This window comes from Scyliorhinus canicula, chromosome 12 (assembly GCF_902713615.1).
Source record: "Scyliorhinus canicula chromosome 12, sScyCan1.1, whole genome shotgun sequence".
Classification (NCBI taxonomy): Eukaryota; Metazoa; Chordata; class Chondrichthyes; order Carcharhiniformes; family Scyliorhinidae; genus Scyliorhinus; species Scyliorhinus canicula.
Genome location: NC_052157.1, coordinates 142195418 through 142221901, shown reverse-complemented (window position 1 = coordinate 142221901; position 26484 = coordinate 142195418). Strand labels below are relative to the sequence as shown.

Here is a 26484-nt window from a genome sequence, read left to right as displayed (position 1 = left end):
GATGAGCATCTAAAGTGATGGTTCTCACAGTTGAACACCCATTGTCTAGTCTCTTGGTGAGGTGGTTGATGAACACCCGGTACCAGTCAAACGCTTCAAGGAAAGGAAAGGGATTAATTGGGAGCAGAAAAAAGATTGAAGGTATATCAGCTCAGACATCTCACACAGTGCAGAAAAATCCCAGCTAAAATTGGCTCCAGCTCAGATTTGAACAGAAATGTCAAAACAGTGAGTCCCTTTGAAAATGAGCCTGTCATTGGCCTGACCGCGTTTGCTTTTCCACGCTTATTTATAAACCCAAGTAGCAAAATGGTGAAAAAACAACTACTGAACATTTCCTTTGATTCGCAGGTTGACATTGAACAGCTTGACCCAAGAGGTCGGACTTCATTGCACCTAGCTGTTACGCTTGGATACCTGGAGTGCACAAGTGTTTTACTAAAGCATGGCGCTGACGTTAGTAAGGAGAATCGTAATGGATGGACAGGTACAGTAATACCTTGCTCCCAGTTGGTTGAGTCAACTTTGCTCTGAAAATACTGTTGCATTACCATGTTTTAATTTCACTCCCCATAGCCTCACACTGGTCTGCATGATTCGGCCTGAGAGTTTTCCATAAGCTGTACTTTCAGAATTGTTTGATTCATATTTAACCCATTGTTGTATCTGAAGTAATTTTAAAGTTTAAGTAACTATAATCTTAAAGTTTAAGTAACTATAATCTCAAGCAACTTCTCCCGCAACAGAAGAGTAGTGAACCAGCGTTTGCACAATTTGTTAGCATTGTGTTCTTCAGAGGAATCTTATGTTTTGGGACCATATCGTTTGGTTTATTGCAGTGTTATAATTTGGAACTGTATCTTTAAAATTCGGAAAATGAAAGGAATTGTGTCAAGTGCTGTAGTTTACTTGACAGTAAACCCGGGTGGTTTAATTGTTAACGGTCATAAGGAAGACCCAGATTGTTTTATTGAATGGGGGATGCTAGATATTTACACATGGCGACAATGGCAGCTGTTTCAAAGTCCACAGTGAGAAGACCCGAAGTATCTTGAGATCCAGAAAGGAGTCGTCGATATCATGTTGCTGGAGCCTGTCCCTTTTGTTTCGAAGATGAAAGGCAGGCCTGATCAGATATAACTGAATGCAAGCCTTTCCATTTAAATACAAAACTGACATGTTTCTTGCTGGCATGAAGTAGGAGATGGAGGAAGCCATTTTGAGTCAGGTTTGTGGCGTCCTTGTAAACCCAAAACGATCACAGACTGACATCAGTTGCCGTTTTTTTGGTCTTTTCTGGCCTGCAACTCACTGAGAGGAGGAGAGCTGGGAAAAGATAGAATTTAGCCAGATCTGCCTTTTGAGCAGAGAAAATGCTGATTCTGTTGTTCACCGTGCGGGACATGGGTGGGGGTTTACGCTCAGTTCGAAAACCAAGTTGGCGTAAGGTTAAAACAAGGCTGGAGGTTTTGCCTGGCTGGAGCTTGAAGAAGAATCCCCTGGAAAATTCTCATTGTGGAAGATATTATTGGCAAAGGATGAGAACAGAAGTAAACCTTTGGGTGATGGTTCCAGGAAAATTAAATATCTACCAAATATACCAATAACGTAACAAAATTGGAGTTTTCAGTTGTCATTAAAATTAGGAATGGGAATATTCTGTTTGGTAATTTAAAGTTTAAGTTGCCAACAAATTAAAAATAGCATTTGGTTAATGGTGGTTTTTGTTTTGTTTGGTTAACGGTGTTCTTTTGGTTTGACCAATGGTGTTCTTTTTGCATTTGGCTAAGTCAAACTTTCAAAATGTGAAACTTTGTTGGGTGGCCTTCTTTCAGCCAATAACTGGAGGGTCCAATTTCTCTTTAAAAGTTATCAGTCTATACAGAAATCATAGAAAAGTCAAAACAACTAAAATAACAATTTATAGTTTTGGAGGAAATGGAAGGATGATAAAATATAATCAAATAGTACAATGTACAGATGTTAAAGGTAGAAAAGGTGAGGAAAGTAGTTAGTTAGCCTTTTTCAAGAAAACTCTTTGGAAAATAATACAATCTGGCTGATGAAATTCTGTACGTATTTGATGATCTGTTCCCCCTTTGGGCTGTGTCAGTTGATCTTGGGCGCAATTTGCCGATGTTGCAATCTGGATCCTGCCCACAAAACTCACTTAAGCGCCAATACCAAATTGAACCTGCTCCCGGGGTCTACCGACCTCACCAAGGAGACCCTGGCCGGGCGTTGTTCAGCACTGCCCCCCACAAACGGGGACCAGGCAGAATGGCACTTGTGGAGGTCTCCCCGAAGGCTGTGAAGGCCAAATCACTGAGTGTCTTTAAGACAGAGATAGATAGGTTCTCGATCAATAAGGGGATCAGGGGTTATGGGCAGAAAGCAGGAGAATGGGCATGAGAAAATATCAGCCATGATTGAATGGCGGAGCAGACTTGATGGGCTGAGTAGCCTAATTCTGCTCCTATGTCTTATGGCCTTATGGTTGGAGGCCCATGGTTGGCTTGGGCCAGATACACAGGCACTGCTGATGCCACCCAGGTACATTGGCAGTGCCGGGCTGGCACTGACAGGATGCCTAAGTGGCACCGCCTGGCACATTGTCAGGATGCCAGGCTGACAGTGCCAAGGTGCCTGGGTGGCATATTGTCCTGCACCATGGATCATTTATGTAATGGAAGCTTTACATTAGAGAGGCCCCCTCCTTGAATTTCAGAATGAGGAAGGACTGTGACAGCTCTCTGCTCTTATCCAATTCTTATCCTTTATATTCTTCTTCCTCGTCAAACTAGATGAGATTCATTCATGGAAAAAAATGATCCTTTCAATAATCCTAATATATCCACCTTGTTAACTCAAGAGATTTTTGCTGATCCAAACAACAGCTCAGATTTGTACTGAGAGGCAAACCACCATTAAATAATCAATTTCTATGTAAAAATCCTTTGCTTAATATTCAAATGTCTAGACATAGTGAATAAGCCATTCATTTATTTAACCAACAGGAAAACAGATATTATTGCAGCTTCCATCAAGTGCAGCTATTTAGCAATTTAAAACACCAAACTAATTTTATCAAGGGGACAAGGAATAATAAGCACTGTCTGGTCTTTGACTAAAACTGTGCCAAGCAGATCCAAAAATTTGTGACATACTGCGCTGACTATTTATTTTACCACAAAGCCCAAACATTAAAAATGGGCAGTGTGGTGACTACCATAATCTCACCCCCAAAATTGACCCACCAGTACCATGGTGGGTCATTGGATATTCTGAAGCAGCCCTGGGAAATCTTTGTCATTTTATCTTCATTCGTAGTGGGACAAACAGCTGGCTTGTTATGCGGTTCAATTCCCGTACCGGCCTCCCCGAACAGGCGCCGGAATGTGGCGACTCGGGACTTTCGCAGTAACCTACTTGTGACAGTAAGCGATTATTATTATTATTACTTTATGGTTACGTCATCTGCCTTAATACCCATGGGAGGTGGACTTTTTCTTTGAAAAAAATAACATGAAATATGGACACTGCACCCTCATATAATGACCTGCAGAAAATCAAGTGATTTATTTTGTGGGTTCAGTATAGACGGAGACAGTCTTGTCTGAACACATCTCTGGGAAGTGACAGAAAATCCAAAAGGCCCTCCTCTGTGCTGACCCCTCATCTTTTTCCATGGAAGAAACTTAAAGCGACAATGGCTTCTAGACCTGCCGGCCCCATAAAGATGGGATTTCAAATAAAGTAACTGAGTGACAATAATCATAGTTGGAGTGTTAATGCAATACCAAATATTTCCCCAGTGTGTGTCAATTACATCAGCTAGAACCCATTGGACGAATAATGTGTTTGGAAATAGAGCAGGTTTAAGGTACTTATATTTGCTTGTGGGTATTAGAAATTAAAGTATAAGTTTAAATTTAAGCTTAATTTCTATTTCTGTTTGCAAAGAAAGGGTTAGAACCTCAGTTATTTTCATGTTAAACAAGCGGCCTATATATCTACCGGTTTTAGTTTCTCTTTAAACTTTGCCCATATTGTAATTAAGGGTTTGCGATGAAAAAGCAATTACAGAAATAAAAAAAACTATGCTGTCACTTAGCAACCAGAGGCTGACACTGAAAAGCAGAAACAGTTAGAGTTCAGTTGGAACCAGGTAATCCAAGAAGCGAGACACTTTTGCAGAAACTGCCAGTACAGGCAGGGCAATACAGGGATGTAGAAACAAGTCCCAGAAGCAAAAGAACACCCAGAAATCATGGAATGAGAGTTCAGGAAATTTAAGGAATAAGGAACAGAAAATTGGGAAAGGGTTTTGTTGAGAGAAATCAGGATCAGAGAGAGAGGCTCTCATTTAAAGACCGCTGTAAGGTGCAGACCCAGAGACAACGGCTGGCAAGAAACCAGACATCTGAATCGATAGAATCCCTACAGTGCAGAAGGAGGTCATTCGGCCCATTGGGTCTGTACCGACCCTCTGAAAGATCACTCTACCTAGGCCCATTCCCTCACCCTATCCCCATAATCCCACGCATTGATGATGGCCAATCCACCTAACCTGTACATCTTTGGACTGTGGGGTGAAACCAGAGCACCTGGAAGAAACCCAAGCAGACACGGGGAGAACATGTGAACTCCACACAGTCACCCAAGGCCGGAATCAAACCGAGGTCCCTGCCATTGTGAGCCAGCAGTGCTAATCACTATAACTCCGTGTCACCAAGTAGCTTGAGTGCATGTGGTCTAGTGCAGACGTATACTGAAGGGACAGGTCAAAATCCTAGATGTGGATCCTTGCTAAAGGCATCTGAGAGAAAGCCTTATATGGGAGAAGATTCCAAAGTATGTTTTTCGAGAGTGGAGGTTGGAAACTCTCATTTGGCAGTCCAGTTGGCTGGCAGCGTGGCAAGTATCTGGAGGGATTTGGTGAGAAATGCATAGAATTTGTATGGGGTGACATTTATCACTTGGTTTCAGAGTGTGGTGTATCTGATCACATTTTGCATTTTGGTTTACATGGACTGAGTACTTACTGAGAACTTAAGGGTATGAGATATATTTTGTAACTTCTGTTATCCATACATATCTGTGTATACCTGAAAAGATAGCTGGGTGAAGGAGCAGTGTATTATTGTTAATCTTTTCTTGTTTTATTCTTTGCTAAAAGTTAATCGGCAATCCTGTGGCTCTGTTCGTCCATGTCTCTCAACAAAATGTAAATGTTACCATCTACTCAGCTGGAATTGTAACAATACTGTCATCACATGACAGAAACTGGGAAACCAATACCTTGGGCGGGATTCTCCCCTACCCGGCGGGGCGGGTGGCCCTGGCGTAGCGGAGTGGCGCCGGCCACTCCGGCATTGGGCCTCCCCAAAGGTGCGGAGAATTCTGGAAATTTATTCAAATGTAAATGTTCATGGGTGGAAGACTCTCCTTTGTAAAAACATCGAAAATGTGCAACCACCTGTACATTTGCACCCTCCACTGTCTGGGTATATAGTAACATTGAAATTTAATTGTCTTCCCAGACTTGGTGGGAGGAATTCTCCCATTCCGCCCGCAATAGTGCCGGGATTCTCCGAGCCTCCGCACCGCAATCGCGCTCGGCACGGGGGCGGAGAATGGGCGTCAGACCCGCGATCGGGTCCGACGCTGCTCCCGCGATTCTCCGGGGAGCCGAGAATCACCGCCAATCATATGCGCGCGATCGACGCGGCGCCGGTCGGGGGCCATTGAAAGAGGCCCCTATGGCGAATCTCCGCCGGCAACTGGCCGAGTTCCCACCGGCGTGGTTCACTCATTGTTCCACCCGGCAGACACTTGGAGTGGCGGCTGCGGACTCAGTCCGCGGCCGCCCTGGTGGGGGGGGATCCGTCACCTGGGGGGGGGGGGGGGCGCCCAGGACGGGCAGGCTCACGATCGGGGGCCACCGATCGGCGGGCACACGCAATCTTGGGGGAGGGGTTTATATTGTCGGGGCTGGTCCACGGTGTAGATCTGCCATGTTGCGCAGGGCCACCGCGCGCATGAGCGGACCCCCGGCCGGACGTACAGGGCTCTGTATCGGCAGCCGGAGCTGCAAGGACTACTCCAGGGCCCTGCCAGCCCCCCTCAGGTAGGAGAATCACTCTGGACGTTCTCCAAGAAAGTCCACAGTGACCCATTTTCTCGCAGGCATGGGAACATAGCCCCATTAACAGAGACTTCTGCCCTAGGTTTGGTATTGGGTAGGAGCAGAGAATCTAGCAGATGACAAAATGTCGGAAACCTGACGGTGAAAAATCATGCTGCAATTCTCCCAACGGTGGCTCGGTCTTCCCACTAGTTGGTGGCATGAAAGGCATTTGCGTTCAGTTGCATCTCCTGAATTCTCATTAAAACATGATGGTATTCCGTCAGGCCTTCCAATCTTGCATCAGCCCAGGGGGAAATTACGGCGGTCGAAAACCCGGCTGATAAAAGAGCGTTGTGCCCAAGGCAATCTTCAGTTCACAAGAGACTGTGAGGTGATTGCAACACGACAAAGACAAGGGAGGACATGTGGAAGGAGGGCAGTGCAAGGAGATGCCTGGAGGTCTGGTACTCTCAACATGCCACCACCATGTGTCCAACTCCAGGCAGGAATCCTAGCGACGGACTCGAAAAGTAGCCTAAAATGAGCAGCGACCTCAAAGGGCCCTGGACAGTCTGCTCCCATTCTGAGGCTTGTCACTCACTTCAGGCCATTGAGCAATGATTAGCAGCCACTGGGAGCTATCGGGTTCACGTTGTTATGTGGCAATTTGTGTGCCTCTGTGTCTGCCTTTTGTCATCTTGAAATTATCACTTGTTTTGGAAAATGAAATATTGTTCACACTGAATAAAATTAAAATGGATTATCTTGGATTCGCAGTTAAACAACCTCAATAACAAGAGACCAAAATCGAACAATTGTTCTGCAGGCTGTTTTGAAGAGAAGTTGCCAGCGCTGGAACCATAACAAATTGAGCCGCCTTTGCTGCAGCAGGAGGGAAAATTGATTGACACTCAATTATGGATTAGCATGTTCTGTAATTGTAATGCCAGTCAGCTCTGATTTATCCCAACGCACTGAACTCAAGGCTGTCAGCTACTCAGAATATTCACCCAACAAAAGGTTTTTTATTTACACATCCCCTCCCTAAATCAATATTGAATTACAATTCTTTTTTTAACTCAATGTCAATGTCCCTCCTTCTCCAAAAGACGTCAAAAATACTGTTTGACCTGCCATTGACTAATGGTGGGGTTGGTATGGGATGCATGTCAGGAAGAGGATTGCAGGAACTATTTCCCCAATCCACACCTAACTTCGGAATACCCTGCCCCATTTTAGCTTTCCGCCAAAGTAACATTACCCTGAGATAAAAACAGGAAAACGTGGAAGAACCCAGCATCTCAGGCAGCATCTGCAGAGAGGACAACAGAGGCCGTGGTTTTCTGGCCCTGCCCATTGGCTGGATCTTCTGGTCCTACAGAAGACGACTCCACCAGCCCCACCGCCCCCGGCACAGCAGTTTCCCTGGCGACGGGGCCGGTGGACATAACTGGCAGCTATTGACTTGGTGGGACTGGAAGTTCCTTTGCCACTGGAAAACCCAATGCGGGGGAGGGGGGGACTGGAAAGTCCCAGCCAGAGTTAACATCTCGAGTCTAAGACGACTCTTCTTCAGAACCAATGAACAGCCAAATTGAACTTGAAATCAATACAGCGCAGAAGGAGGCCATTTGGCCCATTGAGTCTGCACCGACTCTCTGAAAGAGCACCCTACCTAGGCCCATTCCCTCGCCCAATCCCCATAACCCTGCCTAACACTAAGGGGCAATTTAGCATGGCCAATCCACCTAACCTGCACATCTTTGGATTGCGGGAGGAAACTGGAGCACCCGGAGGAAACCCACGCAGACACGGGAGGAAATGCGAACTCCACACAAACAGTCACCCAAGGCTGTAATTGAACCCAGATCCTGGGCGCTGTGAGGCAGCAGTGCTAACCACTGTGCCACCGTGCCGCCAACTTGAAATTTTAACTCTGTTTCTCCCTCCACAAATGGTGCCAGGCCTGCGGCGTTTTCCCAGAATTTTCTGTTTTACTTCATATTTCCAGCATCCGCAGTGATTTACTTTTCTTACATTGTGTAGTGATAAAAAGCTATAAGCTCCAGGTTCAGGATTTTCACTATTTTCGTTTGCTCCCTGTCTCCTCGGCTGAAAGTGTCGACTCCTTAATGAGTTGCAGTTTCATGGGCACTCACTGTTATCTGCTACCATGCCTTTGTGATCATTATTCATGTTGTAGCCTTGGCAGTGAGTGTCAGGAAGCTATTTGACTATGGGGGGAATTACCGCTGAGCACAATCCCATCATTATCCAACCTCCCTCCGAGGTTTCCCCACTTCTCCATTCCTAATCCACGGTCATCTTGACGTTACCAAGAGTAACCCTTCCACTGGCCTGCTTAAATAAGGTAACTCATTACAAACTGGTGTTTGGACCTGGCATCAATATCTTGGAAATCTGGGATCAATTAATGGGACAGATTTACTGATCCATTGAGGGAGTTATTCAGCTTTTAATACATTAACATTTTTGAATTCAATCTGCTTAGAGGGTTTTAAAATTCAGTTAATGAAGGAAATACTGTTCAAAGTGTGAAGATTGATCATCTTTTCTCAGAGTCCTTGAAAGTTTGGAGATGTAAAATGTTATTGCTTTATGTTAAATTAAATGTCAAATTAAATTTTAGTGTGAGCAAATCTTATTATATAGCCTATTAGAAGGAAAATATCAAATAGCTGGGAACGTGGTGAAAGTTTAGAACAAAGTGAAGGGGTTTGGATTGCTTCATCTACACCGAACAGGGTAAATTTAGGAATTGGTGCTGCCAGCAAAGAGCCTTTCGCATGATCAACACAAATTGGAAACTTCGGTACATATTGCCCACAATATTCAGTCCTGTGGTTAAAGCATTATGGGTGGAATTTTGAGTGCACATTAACCGTCAATGAGAATGGTGACTTGGGCTGGTGAGATCATGTTTTCCGATTTTCCAGGCCACTCACCGGTGACGTAAGGAGAATCCTGGAACGTTATTTATATATATTATAATATCATTAGCCAGCCTTTCTGTTGGGACTCTCTCTCTTCCCCCCCCCCCCCCCCCCCCCCCCCATTGAAATATTCATCGGTCGCCAGCTGTCTGAAAACGAGAACCTGGGCACCCCACCCCTGAAAGGGATATCAGAGGTGAGCGCTCAGGTCAGCATTACCCTCTGGGGAACCAGTCGCAGAGAGGGGGCAGCGGAGACGACGCAGGGGACCCAGATAGGTTTGACGTTAGACTGGGAAGGGTGGAGTGGGGGGGGCGGGGACGGCGGTGGTTCAGTCCCTGGGGTTGGGGTCGCTCACAGGTATTAGCAACCCTTCATGGCTGTGAGCCTCTAGTTTTAAAGGGGCCTGGCGGCTGGGGTTTGCAGGCAGTGTTTCCCGTGTCCTCCTGGCTGGGCTTGTGACGACATCACCGCTGAGGGATTGCCCTTACAGCGTGGCAGCTGGAAAGTGGGTGGGAACAGGTGAATCTACAGGGTCAGCACAGGGGGGCGACTGTGAGGTTCATGGGTGGGATCTCATGAGACAGGGTTCGTTGATCTTCCGCGAATAGGACCACAGAGGAGGAGATACGATCAGCCATGTGTCCTCTGATGTAGAACTTCCTACCTCCAGATATCAGAGGCCCAGTGTCGGAGACGTCTGTGGCTGTCCAAGGGTACGGTTGACCACCTGTGCCAGGCGATACAAAGGTTGTCAGCACATAGATTGGGAGGTCACCCATTGTCTATGGTCCTGAAAGCTACAGCCGCTCTGGACTTGTGTGCCAGTCGGTCATTTCAGGGCTGCACAGGGGAACCCGTGTGACATCCCCCAGTCTGCACTGCACAAATTGCATAAGGGAGGTCACAGAAGCACTATTTGCGAGGGCCCACATGTGCATCAGCTTGGACCGGGATCAGGCAAGCCATGCGCCAGGGTGTCATCGACTATACCCACATGTACACCCACATATCATTGACCTCAATTTGCATCTGTGTTCCCCATTACGGTGTGGGTGCCGTTTTTGAACTACAAGAGAAACCACTCCCTTAACGTCCAGCTCGTCTGTGACCATGCGATGTGCATCATGCAGGTGTATGTCCATTTCCCAGGGAGCACCCATGACAGTTACATCTTGGAGCACCCGCAGATCCCAGCCGAATTTGAGCACGAGCAGTGGCTCGAGGGATGACTCCCCAGGTACAAAGCATACCCACTCAGGAGGTGGCTGCTATGCCAGAGCGGAGACCACGAACACCCACAGAGACTCGTTACAATGATGCCCATGCTTCAACACATGTGCTGATCGAGCAGGCAACTGGACTGCTCCTGATGTGGTTCCAGTGCCTGGACCGGTCAGGGGGAGCCCTCCAGTAGAGCCCCCAGAAAGTGTGCCACATCATTGTGGTCTGCCCAAGCGCCATGAAAATGACTACAAGTGGGGTTTTCCAGCCTCCCAGTCACGTGCTCCTCGGAAACAGGAAGTGGTGCCTCATTTGCTGACGGCAGGATTCCCAGTTCCCCTTGCTGTCGATGGGAATTCCCACTGAAGCCACTGTCATGGGAATGTTACTTTAAGAAATGTTTGTCTGCACAAGTGGCTGCAGTGATGTCAGAGTGTGGGTGGAGCTGAGCTCTGGCTCTGCTTTTTAGTTTCGCTTTGAGGAAAAGCTTGGGTGTGTCTGTGTTTTTCGGTTTCGTCTTAGTGTTGGAGCTGAAGCCAGCCTAGGAAGGCATAATTCTGATCTCCCTGTCATGTAAAGACTATCTCTAGTGTGTTGTGGACAATGGCTCTTTCAGAGGCTCTGACGTTTTTAGGGGTGGAAACGATCACACGCAGTACCTTACGGACAGAGACTAAAAACAGGCTTTTAGAGTTGGCAAAAACATTGCAGTTAACATTACCTGACAAAATGTGAAAAGATTAGGTAATTATGGCGGTGACTAAGCATTTGAAATTGCCTGAGATACAGTTTGACTCATTGGAAATAGAAAAAGTTCAGTTACAAATTAAACAAATGAAACATGAGAAAGAATTAAAGCAGCTTGAATACGAAAGAGAGAGAGAGGAAAAAGAAAGAGGTAGAGAGGAAAAAGAAAAAGAGAGAGAATAAAGGAAAACAGAAAGAATAGCCTAGCAGAACAAAAAGAAAGAGAAAGGGAGATACAGAGCAGGGAAAAAGATAAAGAGAGAGAGTTCGAACTTCAGAAAATGGCCATGAAACATGACAGTCGGTTAAAATTGGCAGGCGTAAAGGGAAACGTACCGTTGGAGGATAGTGATGAGGATAGTGAGAAAGAGCGTCATAGACGAAGGCTTGGTGGGGATCTATTTAAATATGTCCACGCAGTGCCAAGATTTGATGAGAAGGAGGTAGAAGCCTTTTTCACTTCATTTGAGAAGGTAGCTAAACAAATGAAATGGCCACAGGACATGTGGGTATTACTGATTCAAACAAAGCTGGTGAGGGCTAGTGATGTGTTTGCATCACTGCCGGAGGAGGTATCTGGGACGTATGAGCATGTGAAAAAATCCATCTTCGGTGTAAATGAACTAGTGCCTGAAGCCTACAAACAAAGGTTTAGAAATTTAAGGAAAAAATTTGGTCATACATGGAGTTTGAAAGGATCAAACAGAGTAATTTTGATAGGTGGATGAGGGCTTTGAAAATAGATCAAACGTATGAAGCTCTCAGATAAATTATACTTTTGGAGGAGTTTAAAAATTCAATTCCTCATGTAGTGAGAATTCACCTATTTCCCTCCAATCATGTTGCCCTCCATCCCTCTCCTCCCCATTCCAATCCTTCCCACATTCCCCTCCTTCCCCATCCCCATCCTTCCCCCATTTCCTTCCTTCTTCCTTCCCCATCGCCCTCCTTCCCCCCATTTCCCTCTTTCCTCCATCTTCCTCCTTCCCCATCACCTTTCCCCCCGTTTCCCTTCTTCCCCCCATTCCCATTCACCGACTTTCCCACCCCTCCCTCTGACAACTGTGTTCCACCCTCTGAGGATCTGTGTGACATCAGTTCAGGGTGATGGGCCTGTGTCGGCAATGGCAGCGGGTCACCATGGAAGGCAGGAGAGTGATGATCACTCGCTGTGAGAAAATCTCTGGTGCTCTTCAGTTGATGCCAAAGTCTGACTCCTGTCTTTCTGCTGACAGCGCCCTCACACCCATCCTCTGAGCCGGGTCTGCATCAGGGCATTTGATCTCGGCCCCCGGGGGGCGGTGCAGAGCGCAACAGTGGGTGGGGGTGCAGGCAGGCCCACTGTGAAGTTAAACGTGACAGAAGCTTTACATATATCTGGTGTAACATGTTTTAATACTGAACATGTGTCATTTCCATTGCCCCTAGCTACAGATTGTGACCACCCCCCACATCCACCAGTGCCCACTCAGATATCCTCAATCTTCTTGACCTACTGTGACATTTCTGTACACTCAATTCTGTACACAAGGTGTGTCTTCAGAATGCAGATCGGAGGTGGAGGCAGCTTGCTGCGTTCCATGCCCTGGGGCCTTTAGTGACCTTGGCCGACAACTCCGGATGGATCAGCTCCATCAGATGGAGATCCTGCGAGAGAATGGACACGTGGACAGTTCAAGGGAAGGATCATTTTCTCTGACATGAACTACTCACTTGGGACAGGTGGCCTGTGGGTCCTCACCTCTGCGATGCAGGCCAACCTGACTGTCGTTGACGTCTCCCTCCTGTCAGTCCCACGATTTCCAGGGCCCGTTCCACATAGGGGACGAGGGCTCAGATCTCTGGTCCTCCGTCTACCATCCTGGCCCTTTCACACCCATTATTGTGCCAACTTATCCTATGGTGGCAAAGAGAGGGCTTTGTGAGCCACACTCTTGATGGATCAGGGGATCTGTGGCGGGTTGCATGTACCACAACTGGACACAAAGGGATTGTACTGGTAGGTGCCAGGGGTGCTGAGGAACAAGCACAAAGACCCGGTGTGGGGAGGGTGCGAAGTGTCAGCCAGTGATCTGTTGTGGGGGAATTGGGAATTTGAGGGGCGCCAGGCGGAAGTGATGTCAGAAAAGAGGTGGTAACTTAGCCTTACAGCTCGATGGAGGCCCTTGGTCTTCTTCCGACATTGTATGGTGGTTGGACCTCCTGGTCATGTTGCCCGCAGTGACCGTTGCTGCCTCCCAGACGGTATTGGTGACCCTGCTGCTGACCTTCCATACCCCTCGGGGGAACAGGATGTCCCGTCTCACATCCGCTGCGTCTAGAAGCTAGGACAGGACGGCATCGCCAAAGCGAGGAGCAGCTCTGCGCGCTGCCATGCTTGTGTGTCGACTGGGAGTGCGGGGTATGGGAGCGTTTAAAAGCAGCTCCTCCCTGTGAGCAGCTCAGTCACGGGTCTGACAAATCAGACTTCGAGACAGTCAGTAATGGCAAGAAGTTCGTGGGGGTTCATTTTTGGTACTATGTGTGGTTAAATACGAGCCACAATCTCAACAACAAGGCCGTTGGGAAACACTGCCAATCATGTCGGAAATGAAACTTAGAACTTTTCCCTTAAATTGCGCTCCATGTCCGCTCTCTGTGGAGCAATCCACTTAGGCCCACTCTGCTCCCCCCACCCCCGGTCGCACCACCCATCCCCTCTATCACCCCGAGCCCTGCAGCATCATTTCCCTCAAATACCTATGCAACTTCCTTTTGAAATCATTGACTGTATTAATGTTTTGCTACGCATACAACAGAAATTCTGCCTCTTGGTAAAAAATTGCCAGTTCTAGAAATGTCTCAGTAGTAGGTCCAACAACATCCTATAATATCACTCTGAGAATTAAGCCACGTTCAGCATCAGTGTGAATTCGTACGTCAGCTCTTTGTGCCTCGTTGAGTTCCATTAGTGCTAAATCATGGGCTGCTATTGTTGCAATGGATTCATGCACAGGCAAGTCTTCCCCGGCACGTAGAGGAGAAAATCAAATCTACTCAATGTCCAATTCTTCATAAAACACAAGCGAAAAAGCAAATGTTTGGTTTACATATTGTAGTTAATGTATTCACCTAATGCATGTATGATACTGTAACCTATGACCTGGAAGTGGTGATATGAGCTGCTTCCAGGTACTGTACTGTAACCCCGGTAGGGCTCCGCCTCTGGCTGCATCCTCACCGGGGCCATATATAGACAGGCCGCCTGCGGGCGGCATTCATCTGTACAACCGACTCTGGCTAGGCAAGTTCATGACTAATAAAGCCTAATGTTCACTCGCTCTCTCTGCCTCTCGGTGAATTGAAGGTATATCACATATAGAATAGTTATCCAAGCTGTTGTGATGAAGGATAAATAGATTGTTAACCTGCTTAGAGCTTCCGGGCGAATTGTCCCCAAGCAATACCTATTCTACTGCAGAAAGGACCAAATCAGTGTGGAGTATGCATGCCACATCGCCGGCAAGGTCAGACCATTGGCAGGAAAATTGGAAATTCCAGAAATTCCACTTTCGCAGAAAAAAACTGGGAGACAGATTGTGAATCAAATGAAAACTGATGACTAAATAACTTCTTGTCCAGTGACAGGTTGCATGACTTTTTAGCAGTAAACCACATAGAATATACGCAACAGATGCAAAGCAGCAACAGCATACATGTAAATGATTTTTGTAGGAACAGGCTTTAGAAATTGTGGGCTGGATTCTCTGGTTCCCCCGGCCTCATGTTTCTCGGTGGGATGCCATTCGCTGGAGTGGGATTCTCTCTTTCCACCGCTTGCCAATGGGATTTCCCATCGAAGCCACTCTACGCCATCAGGAAACCCACGGACAAGGGCGCACCGGCAGCAGGAAAAGAGAATCCCAATGGCAGGAGAATTCCGGCTCTTTTCTTTTGCAATGAGAAACAAATCTGTCTGATTCCTGTCCCCAGTTTTCCAAAGTCACAGAGATAAACTCCAGGTCAAATTTTACCTGTATTCCATCCCTGAGCATCAAGCCTGGAGCTTTTCAATGCCTGCTTACCTCTGTACTTATTTCTTACGCCTCTTGTTGCCTTACTACTGAAATGCTAAAGATTTAAACTGACAAGGAACTGTCAGGCCGGGATTCTCTCAGCTCACGCCGGGCCGGAGAATCGGCGGGCAGGGCCCGAATCGCGCGACGCCGCCCTGACGGCGGTCTGCTGATTCTCCGGAGAGCGGAGAATCTGCGCCATTGGCACAGGCGCAGTCGGCGCTGCGCCGGTCAGGGGCCGTTCTATGTGGCCCCTCTGGCAATTCTCTGCCCGGGATGGGCTGAGCGGCCGCACAAAAAAATCCGAGTCCCGCCGGCGGCGTCCACGTGTCGTCTTACCTGGCAGGACCCCGGCGTGCATGCATTCGGGGGTGGCCTGGTTGGGGGGGAGGGGGGGTCCGATCCTGGGGGGCCTCCGCTGTGGCCTGGCCCGCGATCAGGGCCCACCGATCAGCGGGCCGGCCTCTCGGGCGGGGGGCCTCTTTTGCTCCACGCCGGCCACTGTAGGCCTACGCCATGTTGCGCCGGGGCCACCGCGAAGAAGGGAGCCACTGCGCATGCGTGCTTTGGCGCCAGCCGCACTGTCCATGCGCCGACCCGCGGCACCCATTTGACGCCGACATTAGCAACTGGAGCAGCATGGGTCACTCAAGTGCCGTGCCGGCCCCCTGTAGGGGTCAGAATATCTGCTCCTGAGGCCATGTTGACGCCGTCGTAAAACGCAACGACGTTTACGAAGGCGTCAACACTTAGCCTCAGGATCAGAGAATCCCGCCCTGAATCTTTTAATGAAATATATCATATTAAATGATAGCAACCAAACCATTTTTTGACCAAACTCATGGTTTTCTCTTCTTTCACGGGATGTGAGCGTCACTGACAAAGCCGGCATTTTCTGCCCATCCCTGATTGCTCTTAAACTGAGTGAATTGCTGAGCCATTGCAGAAGGCAATTAACGGTCAACCCCATTGCTGTGGTCAGCAGTCAGATGTAGGTCAGACCAGGTTAATCGGGCAGATTTCCTATAGCTGAGGTGATATTAATATATGTTTAATAAGGACACGGGGAGTCCACACCGAGTAAAATGAAGAACTTAGATTTATTGACAATAACGGTATACATTGTTAGGAGGCAGTGGCGTAGTGGTGTTATTGCTGGACTCGTCTCTAATAACTTGTAATTTGTCATATATAAAATATGAAAACTCAATAAAAAAAACATTTATAAATTGCTGGACTCGTAATCCAGAGAACCAGAGTCATGCTCTGGGGACCCGGGTTCAAATCCTGCCATGGCAGATGGTGAAATTCGAATTCAATAAAAATCTGGAATTAAGTCTAATGATGATCATGAAACCATTGTTGATTGCTGTAAAAACCCATCTGTTTCATTAATGTCCTTTAGGGAAGGACATCTGACATCCTTACCTGGTCTGGCCTACATGTGATCTCAGATTCTATATGGTTGACTCTTAACTGCCCTCAGGGATGGACAGCCAGCGACGCCCACATCATATGAACAAATAAAACAAAGCTTCCCAGTAGATCCCTATCGGGGTCTTTGTTGGTGTCTGATTGGCTGACCTTTTATACAATGGTTAATGGAGTTCCCCTGCCCCGTACGTCTTGTGTGGGATATTACAATATGAATTGGATATTGGCTGCGCAATAATGTGTGATCATGTTTAGACCATGGAGAAAATGCTGGAGGACTGACTGTGCATGCAGGAATGCTTTTCAGATTTTTATTATGCTGCACAACCAATTAAAATCAAACTTAATTTCACATTTCAAATGTCATTACTTGTGGATTTCAGATTTTAGCAGTTAAACGAAGGGAGCATTGCAGGCATGGAATTGATTACTGCTATTGTTCTCACTTTAAGTTGCTTCTAACTTAACTTAACACTTCTCACACTGCTTCAGCCATTCATTCGAGTAACAGTCAAACATCCAATCACATGTCTTTAATCTAAAAACCATTTGAAGCTTAAGGTGCGGATGTGCAGCAAGATATTCCGATAATGCTTCATTCGCGAATGTTCAGTGCATAGATGCCGGAGGACTCCAAGCATTGCTTTTTGTTACACAAGTGGCATGTAACATTTGCCTGGTGGAGTCCTGAAGCAAACATGTAGGGCGGGATTCTCCTGTCGCCGATGCCGAAATCGCGTTCGGCGATCGGCCACGGAGAATCACCGTTTGCGCCGAAATCGCGTTCGGTGATCGGCCATGGAGAATCACTGTTTGTGCCGAAATCGGGGGGGGGGGGCAGCGCCGGTTTAGAGGGATGCTCTGCTCCCTCAAAAACGAGTACGCTGCATGCCGTATGGACAGCCTCAGGACGTCACCTGAGGCCCTCCCCCGACGCTCTACCCCTGATGGACCGGCATCCCGACAGCGTGTGTGCTCACACCGTTCGGGAACCATGAGTGGCGGCTGCACACTGAGTCCAGCGCCGCCACAGTCGGATGTGGGGGGTGGGGGGAGGCGTTCTGCTGGTAGGGGGGGGCCATCGGTGGATGCTGAGGGGACTGGTGGGGGGTGGTCCTGGGTGGCGAGGCTGGTTACAGTGGGGGCAGGTTTTGGCAGGCCGGGTCCGCACGGAGACATAGCCACAGGATCAGAGAATTCAGCCCGTGGTCTTAATTGAAAAAAGCTGTAATCCAGTCCTAAACGTAGGTAGCTATTCCCACTGTTAGGAGTCTGGATGGAGAATCAGGACTGTGCAATTTCAGCTCCATCACTGATTGCGCTGAGGTCACCCCTAATGAATCAACATCTACTGAAGTGAAATGGTTTTGATCAAAAAAAAATCTGATATTAAACATTTTAATATGTATTTAGAAGTAGCATCTTAGTCCACGTCTGAATGCAAGATTTAATCAGATTTGATACAGATAATTAGGTAGCTGGCAGCAATTGTTTTGAATAGGCCTGATGATAAACTCTAGCCTGTTGCCGGGGAGTGTGTGGGGGGGATAGAATCATAGAATTACTACAGCGCAGAAGGTGACCATTTGGCCCACTGAGTTTGCACCGACCCAATGAAAGATCACCACACCCAGGCCCATCCCCCTGCCATGTCCCCGTAACCCCTCCTAACATATCTAAGGGGTAATTTAGCATGGTCAATCCACCTAACTTGCACATCTTTGGACTGTGGGAGGAAACTGGAGGAAACCCACGGAGATACAGGGAGAAAGTGCAAACTCCACACAGTCAACCAAGGCAGGATTTGAACCCAGGTCTCTGGTGCTGTCAGGCAACAGTGGTAACCACTGTGCCACCGGGCCGTTGGTGGAAGAGGGAAGATGAGGAGTCAAGAATAAGGTGAGTGAGAATGCATCAAGAATGGGGGTAGAATACAGGTGTGAAGCAGGTGGCTCAGGTGGTAAGGGTGTAGGGGTATTGATGGGAATTCGAGGTTTGTAGAAAAGGGAGAGGGTAACAGGAGGGTAAAATAGGAGCAAGTGGATGGAACAAGGCGCATGTGATTAAGGGAGGATAAAGGAAGGGGGACACTGAGGGCCATTCCCCCACCCCTCCTCCCCCCTCTACCCCAAACTTCCCACCTCAATGCAGCTGCAAACGTTGGCAGCTGCTTTTGCCCCCTTGTGCCATGTCATATCACCCACACAAAAAGAAGGAAGCTTTGAAAAAGAGAGACGCAGGAAAGTGCAGCGTGAGAAATAAGCAGAAAGGGAGATGCAGAAAGGGAGACAGAGAGAAAACACATAGTGAATAACTCCACCGTACCACTGACAGGACATGGAGACAGAAATGTGCAATCGCACATGTTTGAAGAATTCTGAAGTCACACTACATGTATTACATTGCAAATGATTCACTTTGTGAAGAAGCCTCTGAGAACCACACACTAGATACAAAACAATCAGTTTCTGAGATTCAGCCTGAAACTGACCAGATATTCAAAATAATAGTTTCCCAACAAAACAACTATTACATTTCTATTCATCTGAGCCGGTCCTTCTTTAACAGCAGTAATATGTTCTGATCGCAGCTTCACTGTAAATGACTATTACATTGGAGTGGACATATTTGACTAGAGGTCCCAGTGTCATGTGCTGCCGCATCCAGGAAGCTGGCCTTTGAAGTAAAGGAAAACCAGTCCTAGTTACACTCATTTATTTACCGAACGGAAAGGTTTTTCCAAAAGAAAAAAAGAAAATTCAATTCAGAGTCCCGCTATCGGGCCGCCATTTTGAGAGCGCGCCGCAATACCGCGGTCCGTCGGCTAGGCCCTCTGCACCCTATGACGCAAATTCAATCCCCCCATGACAAGCAGGGGCAACCCCCCCTCCCCCCACCATGGGAATTACAGGTCACCGCCACAACAGCACGCCCACATGCGGGTAACCCAATCCCCTCCACCGACCCCTCCCAATCAGGCCCCAACAGAAATCTTCCCATCATGCCCCCATATCAGACCCCTCCCATTAGATGTTTCCATCAGACCTTCATATCAGACCCCCCCATCAAAACCACCCCATCAGACCCCCCATCAAACCCCATATCAGGCACCCCTAATTTCAGAAACCCCCATATCAGTTTAACTTAATCATCGTGGTTAACTTCACATCAAGGGTACTTGAGATGTTTTCAAGCGTGAAGGGTAATGAATATAAACAGTCCAGGCAGCTAGCTGCCTGGAAGCTATTACCCCATCAATTACAGCCTATGTAAGAACATAAGAACTAGGAGCAGGAGTAGGCCATCTGGTCCCTCGGGCCTGCTCCACCATCCAATAAGATCATGGCTGATCTTTTTGTGGACTCTGCTCCACTAACCGGGATGAAAGCTATTTCTCTTTGAAAGTGAATATAAGCCTTGCAAATCAAACGATCTGAGCATGTGTAAAGCCTTGATGTGTTTTGCTTTCTATGAAGTAAAAGCTGCTGGTTTCAGCACTTCTGAATGAGGCAGCAGATATAAGGGACTAGTAAGTGAAAGGGCAGTGAGTTTTCACTGTTCTCCCGGGACTGCTCTTTCGCTTCCAGGCAGGGGTGACTAATGGGGGGCTCTCTGAGATGGGGGGGGGGGTGGTCTGGTGGGGGAGTCTCTGATTTGGGGATCTCCGATATGGGGGGTTCTGATAGGGGTCTCTGAGATGTACGTCTCTGACATGGGGACCTCTGATGGTGGAGCAGGGAGGTGGAGTGGGCAGAATTTGCCCACTGTGGGGAGAGGGGCCCCTCTTAACTTTGGAGGCACCAACATAAAATACTTACCCCTCCTTGATCGATTGCTGGGTCCACAACGCCTGCGCCACGTGTGAAAATACTTGCACCAATACGAGCCCGCGTGACTCCCAGCCGGGAGGATCGGAGAATAACAGAGGCCTGGAGAATGGGGCTCCCAGCCCGCAGGTGCAAATGTGTCGAAATGACCCATCTGCATCTTCCACGGGACATGCAGCTTGCTGCTGCCACTGGCGGAGGACCGGACGTCGGACTGGGACCCGATCTCCGATTCTCCACCACATTGGAAACCCCGCTGCTGGTGGCAGGCATCAGTGAATCCACCCGTAAGTGACATTCGGCTCGGAAAGCCGGTGCGAATCGCGCTGGCTGTTCCTGCGTAATTCCCAGCAGAATTCTCCCACACCTTGGACTTTGGCTGGAATTCTCCGTCCGGTCACGTGGGCGGGATTCTCTGGTCTCGCTGCAGTGAATGGAGTTTTGGCTGAGCGCCAACTTCTCCTTTCTCGCTGGCAGAGGTGGCAGGGCAAACCCGGGTTGGGGAATCCCGGCCATTGTTTTGGAAATGGGGTGAAACCCACCAGAAGAGTGATGTGAGGGACCGAAGATGCCGGCAAGTCCAGCCTCACAGAGATCGGGATGCCCAATCTCGTACTGAGGGTGACGGCCACGCCCACCCCAACCAAAATGTCCTTGGCATCAGGGCATCAGAGCCTTCCCAAAAGGTTCTCCCGTCAGGCCCCACCCCTTGGCAGTGCCCATCGACATCCTGCCAGTGCCAATCCAGGGCCGTGGCAGTGCCAATCTGTCATCCTGGTAGTGCCAAATTGTCACCCTGCCAGGTTGAAACCCAGGGGCTCCAATGGCCTCCGAGCCCCACCCCGGACATGGTCATCACATCTGGTGTCCGGTGATAGAGACCATTAGCAATTCCTGCCGGCCTCAGCTGTGCCCGGGGGTGGGGGGCTGGAATCCCGGGAGTCTGGAGACTCTGGCTTCGAACGATTGGAGCATATTCAAATCCTAATTTAAGTATGCTCACCTGGTTCACGCCCAGTGAGGACGTGAACCAGATTGCATCAGGCGCCGCGGGCCGGGAGCTTTGCACTCTGTTCGGTGCTTGGCGTAAACTCTGTTTAGTGGCTCTTCCATATTCTCCTGGAATAACCAATGTGCGCCAAGAGCAACACGGGCATTGAATTTCCCCCATGGCTACGATACAAGTTCCAAATCAGAAAAACAACAATAACTTGGCCGGGATTCTCCGTTGTGATTTGCCCTGCTACCTCTGCTCAAGGGGACGGAGAAATTGGCACTCGGCCAAATCTCCCAGCAGCAGGAATGGAGAATCCCGCCCCTTATATTTATACAGCATATTTAGCATAATGAAACTTCCCAAGGTGCCTCACAGAAGAGTGATAAAACAAAGAATTAGCACCAACATCAGGAGATATGAGGTCAGGTGAAGAAAAGCTTGGTCAAAGAGGTAGGTTTTAAAGAGTGACTTCAAGGAGGATACTGAGGTGTCGGGAGGGAATTCCGGAGCTTAGGCCCTAGCTAACTGAAGGCCTGGCTAACAATGGTGGAGCCATTAAAATTGGGGATGCACAAAAGGCTAGAGCTTGAGGGGTACAGATATCTCGGAGGGTTGTGGGGCTGGAGAAGATTACGGAGATAAGGAGGGCTGAGGCCATGGAAAGATTTGTGAACATGGATGAGAATTTTGAAATCAAGGCCTTGCTTGACTGAGAGTTAATGTAGGTAAGCAGGATGATAGGTTGATGGGAATTTCTCTGAGATAAGGCGTAGACATGATCTATAGTTTACAGAGGGTAGAACGTGGGAGACCGGCCAGGAGTGCATTGGAATATTTGAGTCCAGAGGTAAAACAGGCCTGACAGAGATTTAAGGTCTATTTGGTCAGGACTTTCCATCCCCTCACGGCGGGTATTCCCATTGGGGAGGTGGTGAGCCATTGACTGGTGACGGGACCTCCAATCCTGCTAAAGTCAATGGTGAATTGCGTGGCTCACCGGCCCTGACCTTAGCGGGAAGGGCCGTTAGTGATTAAATGCCTGCACCAAAAGAAATGAGGATTTTAACGTTATACACAGTCCCTGACAGTCTGTGGTCTCTATCATAGAATCCCTAGAGTGCAGAAGGATCCCGACCCTTTGACACCAAGTTCCCGCCGGCTGAGAGCAGGTGTGGACGGTGCTGGTGGGACTCGGCGTTTTCACGACGGCCTCTTGGCCCATCATGGGCCAAGAATTGGCGGGCCGGCCGCGTAGAGCGGCCCCCGACCAGTGGCGCGCCAATCACGCCTTCTCCGCTCTGCGGAGAATCACATGCCGGTGTCGGGGCGGCGTGGCGCGATTTGCGCCGGTTGCGGGGATTCTCCGGCCCGGCCCTGGGCTGAGAGAATCCCGCCCTCGGACTGTCATTTTACAAGCACTGTTTCCAAGCTGGAGCCAGAATTGCACAAACGATTACAATCGCCAGGTGATTGACTTCCTCAAAGTTAAAAACAGTTTCAATTATATAAACCTGACACTCTCTCATCGGGAATATTTGAAGTGGTGATCTTAAAGAGACAAAGCAGGTTTTATCGCAAGATATTGTAACCGTGCGACAGGCTGTACCAATGGACGGGAAATCCATGGGTATAACACTTGTGATATTCCCTTGTGAATGAGTGATGGGAGTGTAGCAGACTCTCAGGATAATTTTGTCTAATTGTCGCAACTGTGTATACCGAATGATCCAATAACAGCAACATTTTGGCAGGGGCCATTTTCTTCAGACATAGCTTTCTGAAAATAAGCTCTAACGTTGTGGAAAATGCTTTATGTGAAAGCAGCTATCAAAATCGGAACAACAGGTTTATTAAAGTACTTTGGACGTATATCACTTGCTTTCACCGACTAAATTCAACAGCCTGTTATTGGTCTTTTCACCCACGAGCTCATCCTTTTCCACTTACAGGTCTCCAGGAGGCTATAAGTACAGGGGACCTGGAGCTGGTGCAACTTGTTCTTCGATATCGCGATTACCAAAGATCTATTAAACGATTGTCAGGGATCCCGTGTCTACTAGAGAAACTCCGTCAGGTAAAGAAGCCGCATTCTCAATTTTTTATTCTGCTGTCAGTTGGGCTTGTGGAAATTTCTAACGCCGAGTTTTGGGGGGGAGGCGGGGGGGATGGGGGAGGAAATGAGGCAATTCTAGTTTGCTACTGTGTTCAGTCTTCTCTGAGTGAATGGCGAAATAGCACGGGGGGGAAACCATTGTGCTGCAGATCGTGTATTCACGCCAGTGAATCCTTGTAGTTTGAGAGCCGAGCCATGCCCTCAGGGGCAGTTACAGGTGCTTCTCCACACAGAAGGGAAAATCAGAGACCGGTTTCTCTGGGTGATTCGCCCTCCGAGCCAATACGTACAAACTGCCACTGGCAAAAGCCTGAAGTCTCCTTTCCAACAGGGCAGACGTCTAAAGTGGGCAGACAGTGAAAGGAAAAAAATTGTGAACTTAACTTTTGTAAAACACAACATTGAAAATAAATCCATACGTTTGCAGGGCATATGTTTGCTGTTGCAAAAACATAGCAAAACAAATGCCAACAGCATGCATTACTAAAGACACAGCTCAGAATTCGAAGGTAAGAGGGCTTTGATTAAATGGTTGATTGAATACATTGGTAACTTGATGCAACCGAACAGTAGAGGCTTTGTGTGCGATATGTTTACATTAATATGAAAATGCAAGGAAATCTAGAGCTGGAATAAGCCATTCAGCCCATCAACTCTATTCCATCCTAGGTCTATGAATGATTATTCCAACGTAGACACATCCTCACCATTTGCTCCACCATTTCTTTGAGGACCTCTGAAGCAGAACCACCACGACACCTTGAAAAATATACTCCAGCATTTTCTGTGAACAACTTGATAAACCTCAATCTTTTCCTTTGTTTCCAACAGGCACAAGACTTTTATGTTGAAATGAAATGGGAGTTTACAAGCTGGGGTAAGTTCAATGCAAACCACTTGCGCAGAGAGTCTGAGAAGTTTTTTGACCAAGTATCATTTTCACCGCATTTGGGATTTTAGAAATCTGTAAAACACGTAAGAGCAAGGTTTTCTGGTCGGGCCTTACCTCCTGAGAGGGTCGATGCTTTTAAAAAATTTATACACTTGCAGTGAGAAATAAAAAAAGAAAGAAAAAAGTAGAGTTCATTATCTTTCATGGAAGATGATGGAGAGTGGATCTGAAAAAGGTACATCAGTTTAATGAACAGTATGAGAGCATGTTTCAAGGAAGATGAGAATGGGAGAACAAGGCTAAACCTAGCAAAGTTGAGGACTGTTAGAGTGATCTCCCATGTAGCGGAGGTTCATAAACTCATAGAGATATGGGAGCAGATTTAGGCCAATTGGCCCATCGAAACTGCTCCGCCATTCAATCATGGTTGATCTCATCCTGGCCTTAACTCCGCTGTCCTGTCCATTCTACACAACACTTCAGCCAATTACCAATTAAAAATCTGTTTAACTCCTCCTTAAATTTACTCACGGTCCCAGCATCCACCGCCCACCGGGGTAGCGAATTCCACAGATTCACAGTCCTTTGGGAGAAGCAGTTTCTTCTCAACTCTGTTTTAAAGATAGATTTGCATTTATGTAGAGCCTTTCACAGCCTCTCAGAAGCACTTCATAGACAATGACGTACATTTGAAGTGTACTCACTGTTGTAATGTAGGAAATACAGCAGCCAATCTGCTCACAGCAAGCTCCCACAAATAAGCAATATGATAATGAGCAAGCAAGCTGTTTCTGTGATGATGATTGAGGGATACATATTGACCAGGACATCAGGGGTATCTCCCATGCTCTTTTTCAAAATAGTGCCATGGGATCTTTTACGTTGCCCTGAAAGAGCCTCTGTAAGTGCACCATCCCCCCCAGTGCTAGATTTTTGCATTCAGTCCTCTGACGTGGGGCTTGAACCCACAACCTGCTGCCTCAGAGGCAAGAGGACTACTGAGTCATCCAAAGCTAAACATCAGTGTCGTTCACAAAGCTGTTCTTGGGATGGTTTATGGAATCATTTTCTGACTGCCAGCAGCCCCACCCAGAAAGAAAAGACTTTCATTCAGCAAAAATCCTTTGACAAGGTCAGGAATTTCTTCATCGAAACAGGAATTGACATTTAGAATGATGTTTTGGGTAGAGTGTGGAGGAGAAAACATTACTCAAGATCCAATTAAATGATGCAGTGGGGGACAGTAATTTTTTTCTCCTCTAGATTGATGAGTTTGCTGTCCTATATTTATCCTGCGATTTGCTTTTCTGACCTTGTAGATCCAACATCATTTGGCAATAATAATGAAAGCAAATTAAACTCATTGACAGGATGGTCAAACCTTCTTCAAAGTAATGGCCCTTATCCTTCATCTATTAACAGAGCTCTTATCCTTAAAGTAGTATTTTTTAAAAAGAGTGCGCATCAAGGTCTTGCTATCCGTGTACGGCAATAGATTTTCAAAGCCATGCCATTCATATTTATTATGGCCTTTATGTGTCAGCCTAATGAATAATTTTAGACTTGCCTCAGATATTCTTTGTCTGATGTGGTTGGGTTGTGAGTGGGTGTCCAATTCTGCTACTGAATGCGACTAAAAATATTGTAAGAAGTCCAGGTTAAAGTCCAACATGTTTGTTTCGAATCACTAGCTTTCGGAGCACTGCTCCTTCCTCAGGTGAACCATTCACCTGAGGAAGGAGAGTGCTCCAAAAGCTAGTGATTCGAAACAAACCTGTTGGATTTTAATCTGGTGCTGTAAGACTTCTTACTGTGCTCACCCCAGTCCAACACCGGCATCTCCACATCTTGACTAAAAATATTGGCCTGTCATAGGGATATCAGTGTACTGATCCATAACTTGCTTATTTTAAATGGATTCACTCATCGAAAAAGTGAGGCATTTGATTGGTCCCACTCTACCACCCACCCCCCACTCCCAGCCTTTCCAATACCCCTGCAAACTTACCCTTCAAAACATACATCTAATACCCGTTTGAAAATTGGTCTTGAATCTGCTTCCACTATCCTTTCAGGCAGTACATTCCAGATGGTAATTCACCACATAAGCA

At 47.5% G+C, this 26484-nt stretch overlaps 1 protein-coding gene across 2 annotated transcripts in view; it reads left to right on the top strand.

Moving 5' to 3' along the window:
- The window catches only part of ankrd13b (ankyrin repeat domain 13B), a 455805-nt gene that overhangs the window by 308522 nt on the left and 120799 nt on the right, over positions 1–26484 (top strand). For both annotated transcript variants that reach the window (XM_038814322.1, XM_038814321.1), the window contains exons 2-4: positions 352–487; positions 23318–23442; positions 24313–24358. In XM_038814322.1, the coding sequence (XP_038670250.1) occupies positions 352–487; positions 23318–23442; positions 24313–24358 (307 nt within the window). The remainder of the gene's footprint in view (positions 1–351; positions 488–23317; positions 23443–24312; positions 24359–26484) is intronic.